At 38.2% G+C, this 13,900-nt stretch overlaps 1 protein-coding gene across 10 annotated transcripts in view; it reads left to right on the top strand.

Annotated features, from left to right (window-relative positions):
- SCMH1 (Scm polycomb group protein homolog 1) overlaps positions 1 to 13,900 on the top strand; it is a 144,655-nt gene that overhangs the window by 106,979 nt on the left and 23,776 nt on the right. For all 10 annotated transcript variants that reach the window (XM_031962318.1, XM_031962320.1, XM_031962317.1 and 7 more), the window contains 3 exons: positions 5,734 to 5,966; positions 9,588 to 9,714; positions 12,592 to 12,792. In XM_031962318.1, the coding sequence (XP_031818178.1) occupies positions 5,734 to 5,966; positions 9,588 to 9,714; positions 12,592 to 12,792 (561 nt within the window). The remainder of the gene's footprint in view (positions 1 to 5,733; positions 5,967 to 9,587; positions 9,715 to 12,591; positions 12,793 to 13,900) is intronic.

The following is a 13,900-nucleotide window of genomic DNA, read 5'->3' as shown; positions in this document are numbered from 1 at the left end:
GAGGGTGGGAGGGAAAAATCGGAACAGAAGTGAGTGCAAGGGATAATGTTGTAAAAAAAATTACCCTGGCATGGATTCTGTCAATAAAAAGTTACTATAATTTAAAAAAAAAAGAAGAAGAAGTTAATTCAGTATTTAAGGACTGGTAAAATGATAATATCTTTGAAAAAAATGGAAAAAACAAAGGAACTGGTTTGGGGGAGGGAGGTAATGTTTAATTTTTTTATTTATATAATTTGGTGTGCTTATTGGAAATCCCAGTACAAATAATCTTGGTAGTTTGGGGATAAAGATTGAATTCTGGAAATCAGGAAGAAAACTGGAGCATAATCAGCACTTTGAGTTGGGTATATTGAAAACATACATACTTCTTCTGAGGATTCATTCTCCAGATTGTAAGTAATTCTGCAAAGCCAGGGTTGTACTAATACAACCTAGTCCAGACCTATACTGCAGCTAATTAAGATCCCAGCATCATTCACAGATTGCAAGAACATTCATATGTGCTTCCAACCAGCAGAAGAGCATTTGTGGTGCCAGGTTTCCATGCCTAGGAAAGACACATTCCTAGGAAAGAGACATTCCTAGGCTTTGATCAACACTATGTCAATATTAGTGGTGGATTCTATCAACATCATAATCAGTTTCCATTCAGCACCATCTGAGGACTTCAGTTCCTGACAAAATTATAAAACATTGCATTAAAGAGATGGTTAATGAATATATAGAAAAAAATCCAGCATGGTTTCATCAAGAACAAGCATTTTTTTTATGCAGAGAAGAAAATAGAAGAAATAGAAGAAAAAGAATTTTAGACAAAGCAGTAGGATAATTTTTAAAGCTAGATGTTGAACTTATATACTTAAAAAGCAAATTGTACATAATAGTAATCCATAAATTCATGTATAATATTCTTTTTATGTTCTGTGAATAAGGATATATCCATTGGGGAATGACTAAACAAGTTGTGGTATATGAATGTAGTCAAATATTATTGTGCCATAAAAAGTGATGAGCTGGCAGATTTCAGAAAATTCTGGAAAGGCTTACATGAACTGATGAGTGAAATGAACAGAACCAGAAGAGCATTGTACACAGTAACAACAATATTGTACAATGGTCAGCTATGATGGACTTAGCTTTTCTCAGCAATACAATGATCCAAGACAATTCCAAAGGACTCGTGATGGAATGTACTTACCACATCCAGAGAAAGAACTATAGAGTATGAATACAGATCGAAGCATACTATTTTTGCTTTTTTGGGGGGGAGTGGGGGGCTTCTTCCTCATGGTTTTTTCTTTTGTTCTGGTGTTTTTTTCATAACATGACTACTGTGGAAATATGTTTAGCATGATTGTATATGTAAAACATATTGCTTGCTATCTGATGAAGAGAGAAAGGAGGGAGGAAAGAGAAAAGTTTGGAACTCAAAATCTTATAAAAATGCATATTTAAAACTATCTTTAAAAATACTATTAAGTGGGGGAAAGACGCTATTACAATAAAAATAAAATAAGATAAAAAGAGTTGTGAGCTAGACAGTAGTCCAGTTAGTTAGATTTGGATTTAGTTGAATGACTGGGCCAAATGACTGCTGTCATTTGCTCTGGTCAGAAACTATTTGGAATGTATATTCATGTCCCAGTGCCCCATTTTAGGACTGAAATGGAAATGATCCAGAAGAACAGTTGGTAAAAGACCCAGAAATCATGCCATATGGGGATTAACTGAAGGAACTACAGATGTTTAGTCTTAGAGATGATTAGGGAGCATGATAGCAGTCTCTTAAGTATCTGGAGGGTTGTCTTGTGGGAAAGGGAGTAGAGCTATAGTATTGGGTTTCAGAAAGCAGAACTAGAATCATTAATTGGACATTGCAAAGGGGCAGATTTAGTCTAACAAGAAGTGCTGCCCCAAGTGGAATGGGCAGCCTCAGGAAAGAGTAGGCTTCTCCTCACTGAAAAGGAAGTCTTTAAACTTTATCTGGATGAGCACTTGACCAGTATGTTTTATAGGAATTCATTTTCTTTTTCTTTTTTCTTTTTTTTTTTTTTTTTTTTTTTTTTTTTTTTTTTTTTTGCTGAGGCAATTGGGGTGAAGTAACTTGCCCAGGGTCATACAGCTAGGAAGTGTCAAGTATGTGAGGTCAGATTTGAACTCAGATCCTCCTGATTTCAGGGCTGATGTGCCATCTAGCTGCTTCAGAAATCTATTTTCAAAGATGTGAACTAGATGGCCAATGTGGCCATCTAACGGCCCTTCCAGTATATAGTGTGGTTCTGTTAACTTCCATATCCTCACACTTTTTTTTCCCCTAAAATGCCAAGTTTTTAGACCAATTGAGATATGTGCTAAAGAAAGGCTAAGCCCATAACTAGAGATTATAGTCTATTAACCTCTAGTCACAGATTTCAAAATCTTAGAACTGATGAGATTCTAGTACTTGAGAGGAGGAAAAAAGATTTTGGAACTATGTAACTATTATAGTAAATATGCATATACTATTGGAAATATCTAACCCTAGTTTCCTATTTCAAGTCTGCTTCTCCCTTCCCCAGGGCTAGGAAATGATTCCCATCCTTAGCAGCCTTAAACTGCTTAAACATGTTGTCATCCCACTGGTGCCTTTCTTGTAGTCCCTTGAAGAAATATTATAAGAGCAATTGTCTGGTGTAGGTTTCTCAGGGCCTGGTTCTGTCAATGAAGTATATTCACATTCTTATTTGCAAGACTTTCACCTTGTCCACTTTCAAACATTCCTGTGTCAGCAACTAGAAAAGGTGGAAAAATATGAGGGCTCAGGTGAAATATAATGCACAGGAGTTTCCAGGAATAAGACTGAAAGCTTGCAGAACTGAACATATATGCCTATCCTATGGACACTGCTTATCAGAGTATACAGCAGGACCAGGATCGTACAATTTAACAGTTAAAGTGAACCAAAAAGTTACTTAGTATTTGCATGATTTTTTGGGGGGAGAACAATTTTCCAAATTGTTCCATTTTAAAATGCCCTGGAAAGAGAGTATTTCCTACAAACATTGGTGGAGTGTTGTCTCTCTGGAATTTGTAGGTTTCCAGTGTATTACAGGGAAAAGGAAACAAAAGCACTTGGCCTATGTCATGGGTGAATCTCACCTCATGAATCTGAACCTCACCTTCATTACTTGGAAGTATTATTATGAGGAAAGTGTTCCTCTGTCAACTTTAAAGTGTTATAGAAATGTGACTTAGTAATAATGATAGCAGTTGTAGTGCTGGGAAATCTGTTCATTCTTTCTAGCTAACTCTTTCCCCAGTCTTTTTTCTGCTCCTTCTTTTGAGGCATAATTAGTACTAAACATGTGGAAGGTAGAGAGGATGATACAGGGGTAAACAGGAGGTTTAGCTAGAGGTAGCAAGACCCATGTTCTACCTGGAGAGCTGTTGTATTTATCCTGTGTCCATTACATTTCTGCCTTTCTTTTATTACCACACTTGGCTTGTGTATCCATATGCCTTATTCTCTTCTGGAAAGGTATGAATTACCCACACCCATTTTATTAGAGTGTATTAGGATAAAGTCTGCCCTAATTCTCAGGCCTTCTTTCTTCCCTTCCCAGATCAGGAGGAGTATCCTTGTATTGAATTCCTGGGGCCATCTCTGTCACATCAGTAATGCTTAGCTGCCAGGAGTAGATTTGGGCCTAAAGACAAATTTCTGCTGGTACAAAGTTGGGTCTGGAAAATATAATGGACTTAATTGCTTTTTCTCCTTTGATTTCTGCTACACCCCTCCTCCTTTATCCTTCTCTTCTAAATTCCTAACTATTTTCTCCAGAATTTATCCTTCTTCTGCCCTATTCCTATGATTGGGTTCTCACAGGCCAAAATTTAAGAACAAGCTTAGACTGCAAAGAATAGAGCTAGCTTACCATGAGCTGGAGTTAGCCTAAATGAAGGCCCAAGCAAGAAATAGTTACTAAGAGGCAGCCATTATCACCAACTCTTTGTACCTAGCACAACCTCATCAGCAGAGATAATAATTGTCAGTGGAGCAAACCTTACTTATTGTCCAATCATTATCAAAGTGAACTGAGAAAAATGCCCTATCCAAACAAAGATGGTCAGAAAACAAGGATGCAGAAAAGGAGCAAGAAATATTTACATCATGCTTCATAGTTTAGAACATGTTTTACCCAGATTATCCCCTTTGATCTTCGTGAAAAAGAACATTGTATTATTATTATCATGAGTATTGATAACTTTATTTTTCAAATTAGAAAATAAGTTGGATGAAGTGAAGGGGCTTGCCCAAGTTCACACCTAGTACCTGATAGAGCCAAAATTCAAACCAAAAATTTTCATTTGTGAAATTATGGTTCTTTTCCTAAGACCATAGCTATCTAAGTTTCCTAACAACCTTCCCAGCATTCTTTCTGTACCCTAATAATTTAGACAGAATATCAGATAAGGGAAACCTATATCCCAATGAGAAAAACTATATATTTCTTGAAACCTCTCAAGTAGATGAAAAATCCATATATTAAGTATTTTAAAATCAGTATTAAAGGTAGTCTCTGTTAGATTGAGTGTTTTCTATGCTTAGTAGCATGTGAGCACACATGAGCTGAAATGGGAAAAAACTAGAGTTGTTTGGTTTGTTGCTTCTCTGAGCATAGCTTGCTTAGGCTAAATAGTGCAATCTTGTATTACTAACAAATTTTCATTATTAATTAAAGAGGATGCTTTTTTGGCACACATCTATTTTAGTACAGTAAGAAATGCAGCAAGGAAAGAAAATTTTGGATTGCCTTCTTTGCCCATAAAGAATGAAGCCCTGACCAGATTCCTAATTGAATGTAGATTCTTTATTTGAGAGAACCTGATGAAAATATATTAGTAAAATAAACTTAATTAAAGTATGAAATGAGGCTATTGGGGATGCTCCCATGTAAAGAACAATATTGACCTTTGAATAGTCAGATCAAATAAAATTCTTTCCTTTATATATTGACTTGAATCCCCATCATAATTCTTCTCCAATATCTCATCATGTTATGGAAGTGATCAGCAGGTTTTCAAAAGCAATACCGGCAGAACACAAACTTGTCTGTCATTAGGTTCTACCAAGCTGGAAAGTCTTTGAGTACTGGTTGTTAGTGGACTGACTGAGCCAAATTTAGAAAGGTTCATCAGCAGAAGACTTTTCGCAACATCTGCTAACGCATCAGAGGGATGTATGGTGATCTGCAGCAGTGGAGAAATTACCAACATGGATAAATTTGTGAATTTTTTCAGTATTTTAATGTGGATCCATAGACTAGAGAAACTGTAAGGGGCCTTAGAGATGGTCTATTCCACTTACTCATTTTGTAGATGAGAAAAATTGAGGTCCAGATGCCACTTTTGCTTCATATTTGAAATGAAAGCAGAGGAAGAACTTAAAATGTCCCAGTCAAAAATTACTTGGCATCTTGGAAAGGCAGGAATGGAAGAGAATAAGAACAATATTCCTGAGTTATTTGAGAACTGTAAAAGTTTGAATGGAGCCTGTCTGAAGGGTTCAGTAGCTCCTGATGGATTTGCTTTTCTAAGTGATGAGAGATTTTGCAAGGGAGAAGAATGGAGATCTGTTCTGTTTGGATAGAGGTTCTTATTGTCATCTCTTATAGGAATGACAAGGTCTTACTCCATCAAAGATGGAGTATAGCATTCAAAAAGAGGGGTGACACAGTCTTTTTCTTACAGTTGTGATTCCAAAGAACCCTTTTCCCACCTCTGATGCGAGTGCTGAGAAACCCAGCATGCACAGTGGCACCAAAGCTGTCTTGGGGCATCAGCCAGGGCAAAGGGGCCGCAAACCAGGCAAGAAGCGAGGCCGAACACCTAAGACTCTGATTCATCACCCCATCTCCACCCCATCCAAGTCAGTGGAACCTTTGAAATTCCCAAAGAAGAGGGGACCTAAGCCTGGCAGTAAGGTAGGCAAGCAAAATGGGCCATGTAAACATACCTCTGGCAAGTTTGTGGCGAGGGGTGGGAGAGGGAACATTTTCATGTGTGACTGTCCCTCTGTTTTTTAAAGGAACCACCTTATGCTTAGCACACAAGACCATGTGTGGTCTTGCACACAGGAGATGCTTAATAGATGTCTGTTGAATTTAATTGATGTGGTTGGAATTATTGTGGAGTTGGGTTTTTTTTTTTTTTTTTGGTAGTGCCAACTTGATCCAGTAATGGAGATCGGTTTCTGGGGAATGATGATCTCCTGGGTTTTGAGTCTTTAACACTCAACAGATTTCATGAATTTGGGGTATAATTCATCCTTCCTGGGATGATAGCAGTAGCTTTTTGTCAGTTCTTGGACAAAGACATAGGCATGTGCAGGAGGTAGAAAGGTAGCAAATATCATCTTTCCTGCTGCATTTTCTTTCTTCCAAATCTTCTGAGATAGGCTGCTGATGTGACCAGGAAGCAAAGGTTGCTGAGCTTCTCCCTCTTCCTGGGATGATTCCAGTCCAGGTCACCTGTTAAAAACACTGATTGCCCTTATTTTCCTTCCCTTCCCTCACTTAAAGATACTTGTTCATATCGGTTGAAGATAAAATGATATTATAGAATATTGAAGGCCCCTTCACTATTTACCTCCTGCTAGCCCCTGGGGCTCCCAGGGCTCTCTTCTTATATTTTCTTCTATGCTTCTAGACTCTGGATTAGCTCTGATTTTATAAATCCTGGGTCCATCGATATGAGACTGATAGCCAATTGCTTTTATCACACTTTATATACTTTCCTTTAGTTCAGTCCCTCTTAGGACTTAATCTAAACACAGGATTTCTTCACTAACTCTGAATTATTTGGTAAGATTAAAGCTATTTGAAAGTCTTCTGTTGTGCTTCTTCTGTTGTGCTTTTTTTCCCTTCTACTGACTTCCTTAATTATTTAAAACCAGAACCTATATCTGGTAAACCTTTTTGTACCCCAGTGCTCTGGGCATAAGGTTTTACAGATAGATGGAGGTTCTGAGTGAATCGGTTCTCTTCTCCCATTCTACCCTCATATCTTTGAAGGGCTTAATGCCAAAGGAGTTTATATTTTAGTAGGAACAGACAGCCACCAAAGGTTATTGAATAAGAAGGTGACCTAGTCAGATCTGTGCTTTAAGGAAGATCACAGTGGCAGTTATGTATAGGAAGATTTGGTTTAAAAAAAAAAAAAAAGTCCACAAATTTATAATGACAAAGGATTCTGTAAAAGCTATCTATTCTAATCCCTTCATTGTATATATGAGGATTCTAAGATGAAATGACTTGCTCAACAGACATACAGTTAGTGAGTAAAAGGCAGAATTATGGTGTCCAGTTTTTTTGATTCAAAGTCTGGTTCACTTATTGTATGTCTGCTCCACATATTCCCACCATCTATCTGGTGACCCCCTGTAGGAATATTGTAAAAAAAAAAAAAAAAAAAAAAAAGCACTTTGTCTCTGCCACTGAAGTACCTCTTTGAAATCCCTTCCTATCTAGATTTGTTTCAGTCAAATTGAGACCTGGATACAGTGGGAAACCTTGACCTTAGCTTAAAAAGGCCAAGGTTTCCCACTGTATCCAGGGCCATTTCTAGTTGTCTTGATCTATTTTGGCTACTGGGTCCAGAGACTTGGAGGAGAAAGTGAGGTTGGTGACCTTGCCCAGCCCTCCCTCACTTCAGTCCAATTCACTTACCTGTCATAATATCACTTCCCTTATGTCATGGCCCTCTTCAGGAATGAAGGACAAGCAACAAGTATATTATGTTGTATGGTGCTTCACTTTTACCTCACTCAAGCAAGAAACCTTGTTGTTACTTCTTCATTTCCTTCATTTTTCACATCCAGTCTGTTACTAAAGTCTATTGCATTTTCCTACATTTTATTCATACATTGAGTCATTCATTCAACAGAATAACTATTTTGAGCTGAGAAAATTCAGAAAACATCATCCACTGTATCTTTCTTCCTAATATATGCTTGAATTATTCCTGTTTTCATTTATTAAAACTATCTTTTCATTGGTTTGCCTGATTACTTCTCTGTTTATATTCCTGAATACCCTGAATAGTCATTTTGCTGCCTGGTTTATCAGCAGTTGGACAATGCATTTTCAACCGTAAGGCCCCTCACCAGGGTAGTGGGATGACCTGACCTCCTTTTTTTCCCTGCCCTGATAGAGTGTTTATAGAGTTCTAGAGGTACTACTAAGCCACTAAAAGTGAATGAGTAAGGTAGTACTATAATTACTATGATCAGATCTATAATTAAGGAAAATTATTTTAATAATTTAGGGAGGGACTGGAGTAAGGAGAGATTTGAGTTAGGGAGACTAAGATTTTTGGGGAAAGTACAGACAAAGAATAATTAGGATCCAAACTAAGATGGTACCTATGTGAAAAGAGAGAAGGAATTGAATTTGGAAGATACTCTAGAATTATAAACAACAATATTTGGCTGCTGATTAGATATGTTGAGGTGAGAGGGATGTCGAATTATGAACCTGAAAGACTGGAAAAATGTGCTGCCTTCAACAGAAATGATGAGGTTTGTAAATGGAATGGTAAAAGGCAGTATAGCAGTGGATAAGGCATTAGATTTGGAATCAGAAAGAATGGATTTTCATCATTTTTGTTAAGTAAGTACTTACTATATGCAGAGCATTGTAACTAGGTATTAGATAGATGGAAAGATAAGACTCGAACGCTTTCCCTTGGAGTTCAGTCTAGGAGACTGGTCTAATACATATAACGTAATACTTGATGATGTGCTTTAAAGAATTATGAAACAAAGTGATATGTAATAAAAGTCATATTTATGGGAGATTAGGAAAGGATTCTTTCAGGAGCTTGAACTTCAGCAAACAAAGGAAGAGAATGGAGGGATGTTTGTAGACACCATGGGAATTAAAATGGAGGCAGTAGATTGCAAACTACATTCATTTTAATTGGAATAGAATTGTTTTAGGAGATTAAGAGGTAAAGCTGGAAAGGTAAGGTAGCACCGAATTGTAGAGGGCTTTGAAGGCTAGGCAAAACATTTGAACAATCAGCAACCACTGGAAACTCTGACAATTTTTAAACAAAAGAGTAACATAAATTAATATGATGGTTTGAGAGAGATGAATTGGAAAGGAGAGAGCACAGGGGAGGAAGAAAGACCTGAGAGTGATAGGTTGTTGCTAGAGTAATAGTTTCATATTCTAGGCAGATGGTGATGAGTACCTATAATATGGTGATGGCATTATAAACAGAGGCAAGATCAAAAATACATGTTCCAGCTTCAACTTCACTATGACAGTGTTGGGGATTTTCCTTTGTGGTTAGCTAACCTCTGGCTTCATGTACAGGCATGGAAGGAAAGGATTATTGTTCATTTGTTTGTTTATTCATTAAATATGTATTGTGTATCTACCATTTGTAAGGTTCTGTAAAGAATTCAAAAGTATAAAATGTGATTTCCTGCCTCAAGGAGCTTTTAGTCTGTCAGGAGAGTAAATGCTTGGGTTAAAGAGAGAAAAAGACATACTGATAATACATACAGTTGGCAAACTTTTCTCCCTTTGTTTTGGCAGCGAAAACCACGGACTTTGTTAAACCCAGCACCCACCTCGCCGACCACCAGTACCCCTGAACCAGACACCAGCACTGTGCCCCAGGATGCTGCCACCATACCCAGCTCAGCCATGCAGGCTCCCACAGGTAAAAGACCCAATTATAGATCAAATATCCCAAGGCTAGTGCCTTTTTTTTTTTTTTTTTTTTTGCACTAATTTTTTGGCTTGGTTTCTGAGGTCATCACAGGAGCGCTTGCCTAAGAATCTGTCTAAGATTTAGACTTGCTTTTGTCTTGTATTGTATGACTTGGCCAACTCACTTTCCCTCTCTGAGCCTCAGTTTCTTTCTCTATAACATGAGGGGATTAGACAAAAGTACATCTGAGTAACCTAGCTATAATAAGTGATTCTGTGACTTTTTTGAGTTTTGCACCATTTGGGGTCCAAAACTTTTAACCTTATATGTACTGAAACAGTCAGTCTCTAAGACATAGAAATTTCAAGAGGTTCTATGAGTTGTAGGAACAACAGATTTTTCCCAACATATTTATTCATCCAACAAATATTAAATACTCACTATATCCAATGCCCTGTGCTTATTGCTGCAAATGTGAAAATCAAAAATAACACTTAGCCTCAAAAAATTTACAATCTAATAAGACAGATAAAGTATGTACACAGAGAAGTTTTTGACTGAAGTCGAGTAATAACATAGATAAGTACAGAATGCTCTAAAAAATTTTTAAGTAGAAAGAAGACATCGTTTTAATTTGAGAGAATTCAGGAAGCTTCTTAAAGGAGTCATTATCCAAATTGGGCCTTGAAGGAAGATAAAGAACTTCATAAGCAGAGGTGTGGATGAAATGCTTTCAATGCCTAGAGAACCTGCAAGGAGTCACAGAGACAAGAGAGAGCAAGAAACAGCAAGGAGCTCTGCTGGACTAGACAATGGAACTTGTGAAGGAGGGCAATGTAAAATAAACTCAGTTCAATTTAATAAACCTTCATGAAGTACCCACTCTAGGCCAAGGTGGTTCTCTATTAGGTTTAGAAATACAGTGAAATGGAACAAGAGGTTTGGCAATTGTTAATGCTGTAAAGTTACCCATATATATATATCCTGTAAATAAAAGGCTATTAAATTAAAAAAAAAAAAATATATCACATCCAGAAAATGTTAAGCATAATCCTGATTGGAAAAAAAAAAAAGAATATTTAATGAAAAAAAAAATAGAAATACAGTGAAAAAAACTCAGCTGAAAAGGTCTGCATGTAAAGTAACATGACTAATTTTTTAACAAGATACAAGAACATATACAAATGAGATATCCTTTAACTGTCATCCTCAAAAGCTATGAGCTCATTCCAGTAAAGTTGCCATTGCAGAAGTAATTTTGGAACTCCTTTTAAAATTGCCTTCAGAAGTGATCACAGCCTTTTGAATATTCTCAGTAGTGTCAGGTTCTTATTGAGAGTAGGTTTTTGTTTTTTGGGGTTTTTTTTTTACCATAAATGTTGTTGTTGTTTAGTCATTTCAGTTGTTTCTGACTCTTTATAGCCCCAGTTTGGTTTTCTTGGCAAAGATACTAGAGTGATTTGATATTTCCTTCTCCAGCTCATTTTATAGATGAAGAAACTGAGGCAAATATGGTTTTGCCCAGGGTCACACAATTAGTAAGTATCTGAGGCCAGATTTGAATTTCAGTCCTGTTCTTGCTTATAAGCTGATGAACCAGGAAAAAAGATGTTTTCAGACAACAGTTCCCAGGCCCTTCACCTTTGGGTTCTGGAAAGTGGCAAGATTAGAGAATACTTTGGCCTTGTTTTGGAAAGACAAGAAGCTGAGCAAGCATTAATGCTTACCATTTGGAAGTCCTGAAAGTGTTTTTGATTAGGATAGCAACTGACTTGGTTTGAGTTCCTCTTAAAAGATTGAAGAAGAGATCTCCTAGGTTGGTCTCATGCCTCTTCCTCCCTAGTGTGCCTTTGTGCAGTGCTAGGGGATAAGACTTCGTGCCATGGAAATAGTATGACTGTACCACAAGGGCAGAAGTAGTCTTTTTGACAAATCCAGAATCTTCCTTGTCATTTTGTGTGTCCTTTATTTTTATTTTTCTCTCCTGACCAATGTGCCAACAGTGGGCAGAGTAGTCAGGGCTACTTTCACCCTTTGAGGACCAAGTCATTAAAAAACAAATAAAAAGATACATGAAAATAAAAATAATGTACTGAAAAAGAAGATGGAATTTGCATTTTTTATTCAACTGAATGTTTTTCTAACTTTTTTCAGTATAAATATTCTCATGATTGAAAGAATGAGTGATTTTTGTGCATTTCGAAGTTGATTTTAAGCCTATTGCACACATTCTTATCTCAGAGAGGATTAGTAATGATTTGAGCTAGAAGCCTAAGCCAGTTGTCATTTTATTACCGCCCTCTTTGACCTTTTCAGCAAGGAATTCTAGGTCAAAGGATGGAGCAGATGGCTAACAGAAGGACCTCTTAATCCCACTCTTTTCTCACTGAATCTACTACTTCACCTTGTCCCTGATGCTCTGGTCTCCTCTCCTCTCCTCCTCCCACTTTCAATCCCCTTTTCAGGAAGTACAAAAGCAGAAGAATAGACACTGTATAAGGAAAAAGACAATGATCAAGAGATAGGGAGAAAACTTGGAGGGGAACAGGAAGGATATGTAAGAATGTATATTTGGGGGAATGTTAGGAATTTTGTTTTCAGCACAATAAAGATAAACTTGTTTTCGGGCCTTGGCATTTTGACAGCATCGTTTTCCCCAGTAGGCATTATTCCCAGAACTTTTGGTCTTGTGGCCCAGGCCATTAACAGCTGGGTATATGCTTCCTTTTCTCCTCCCTACTCTACCCCTCCCCCAAGCCACCCTCATCTTCTGTGGTATTGCACTGGGCAAGAATATGTTAGGGCTGAGAAGCTGAAGGTGAAGGTAGAAGAACTCTGATTTCTCTGGGATCTTGCTGAGTCCTATTGCTTTTTTGTCTCTTGCAGTTTGCATCTACTTGAACAAGAATGGCAGCACTGGCCCCCACTTGGACAAAAAGAAGGTCCAGCAGTTGCCTGACCACTTTGGACCAGCACGGGCGTCAGTGGTCCTGCAGCAGGCAGTACAGGCCTGTATTGACTGTGCTTACCACCAGAAGACTGTCTTCAGCTTCCTCAAGCAAGGCCATGGCGGAGAAGTCATCTCAGGTAAGCACCCTCTCCCAGCTGCCTGGGGCCCTAGCCTTGCCCTTCGTCACTGAACACGTATGGCCAGGGCCCCAGGCAGCTAGATGGGCAGGGTTTTCCTTCTTCATGTTGTCTTAATCTGCCTCATTTCCCTAATTTTCAGAAAAAAATTTGGATAAGATTCCTTAGGGAGTGGGATGGTTGTAGGAAAGAGGGTCCTTGCTCAGATTTGTGTCTTCCTTTTCCCCACTGAGAAGCATCCAGCTTCCCAAGTCTCCACTGGTCACATTCATGGACTTTTTTGTCAGTTGTAGAGCCAATACATTGATGGTTTTTTCCTCAGTGAATAGGCCTCTAAATAACACCTATGTTCTCCCTCCACTTAGTCCACTTTCACCTGCCTCTGCCCCAAGCATGCTTCAGTGAATGTCAACTTTTCCTGCTCATACATAAATATATCACTTAGCAGATTTCTCCTAAAATGAGAATCAGTAGGGGAATTTCTCCCAAGTTATTTGGGAGTTTCCAGTCCTACCCTCAGAGGACTACAGTACCTCTCACCTAGCTTTGCTTTGTCCTTCTTCTCCAAAGCAGAGCTCTTCCTAGGCACAAGAGAGGTTGTGTCCTGCGCTAAGGAAAGAAAAGCAGTTCCTTCTTTTTTCCTGCTATGGACTCACTTTAGCATCTGGATCAACATGATAAAACTCCTTGATTTTCCCTCCACACACACGCCTTCTCTTTCCCCTTTAGCAACTCTGATGAAAACCAACAAGGAGAGAGACAGAGACATCTTTTGCTCTCTAAATACTACTTGGCCTCCCCTCGTCTCTCTCATTTTCTCTCCCCATTTGACAGCAACCTTTAGCCCTGAGAAGCCCCCACTGGTTCCTGGCAGAGCCTTCAGTGCCTTGATGCCATCTTAACAAACAGCAGAACATAAGCACGTAGCCATTAGACTGTCCAGACACCCAGCTGGAACACGATGCAATAGCAAAATCACTGATTTGGGAATAATTCTGGGTTTGAGTTGTAGCTGTTTTTTAATTTTCACAATAGCACCATGCAGTAGGCACTTAAGGTATCATTGTCCATGTTTTATAGAGAATACTAAGAGGTAAAGGAGTTTGCC

The sequence above is a fragment of the Sarcophilus harrisii genome, chromosome 3, assembly GCF_902635505.1.
Source record: "Sarcophilus harrisii chromosome 3, mSarHar1.11, whole genome shotgun sequence".
Lineage (NCBI taxonomy): Eukaryota > Metazoa > Chordata > Mammalia > Dasyuromorphia > Dasyuridae > Sarcophilus > Sarcophilus harrisii.
This window is presented reverse-complemented; position numbering and strand designations above follow the sequence as displayed.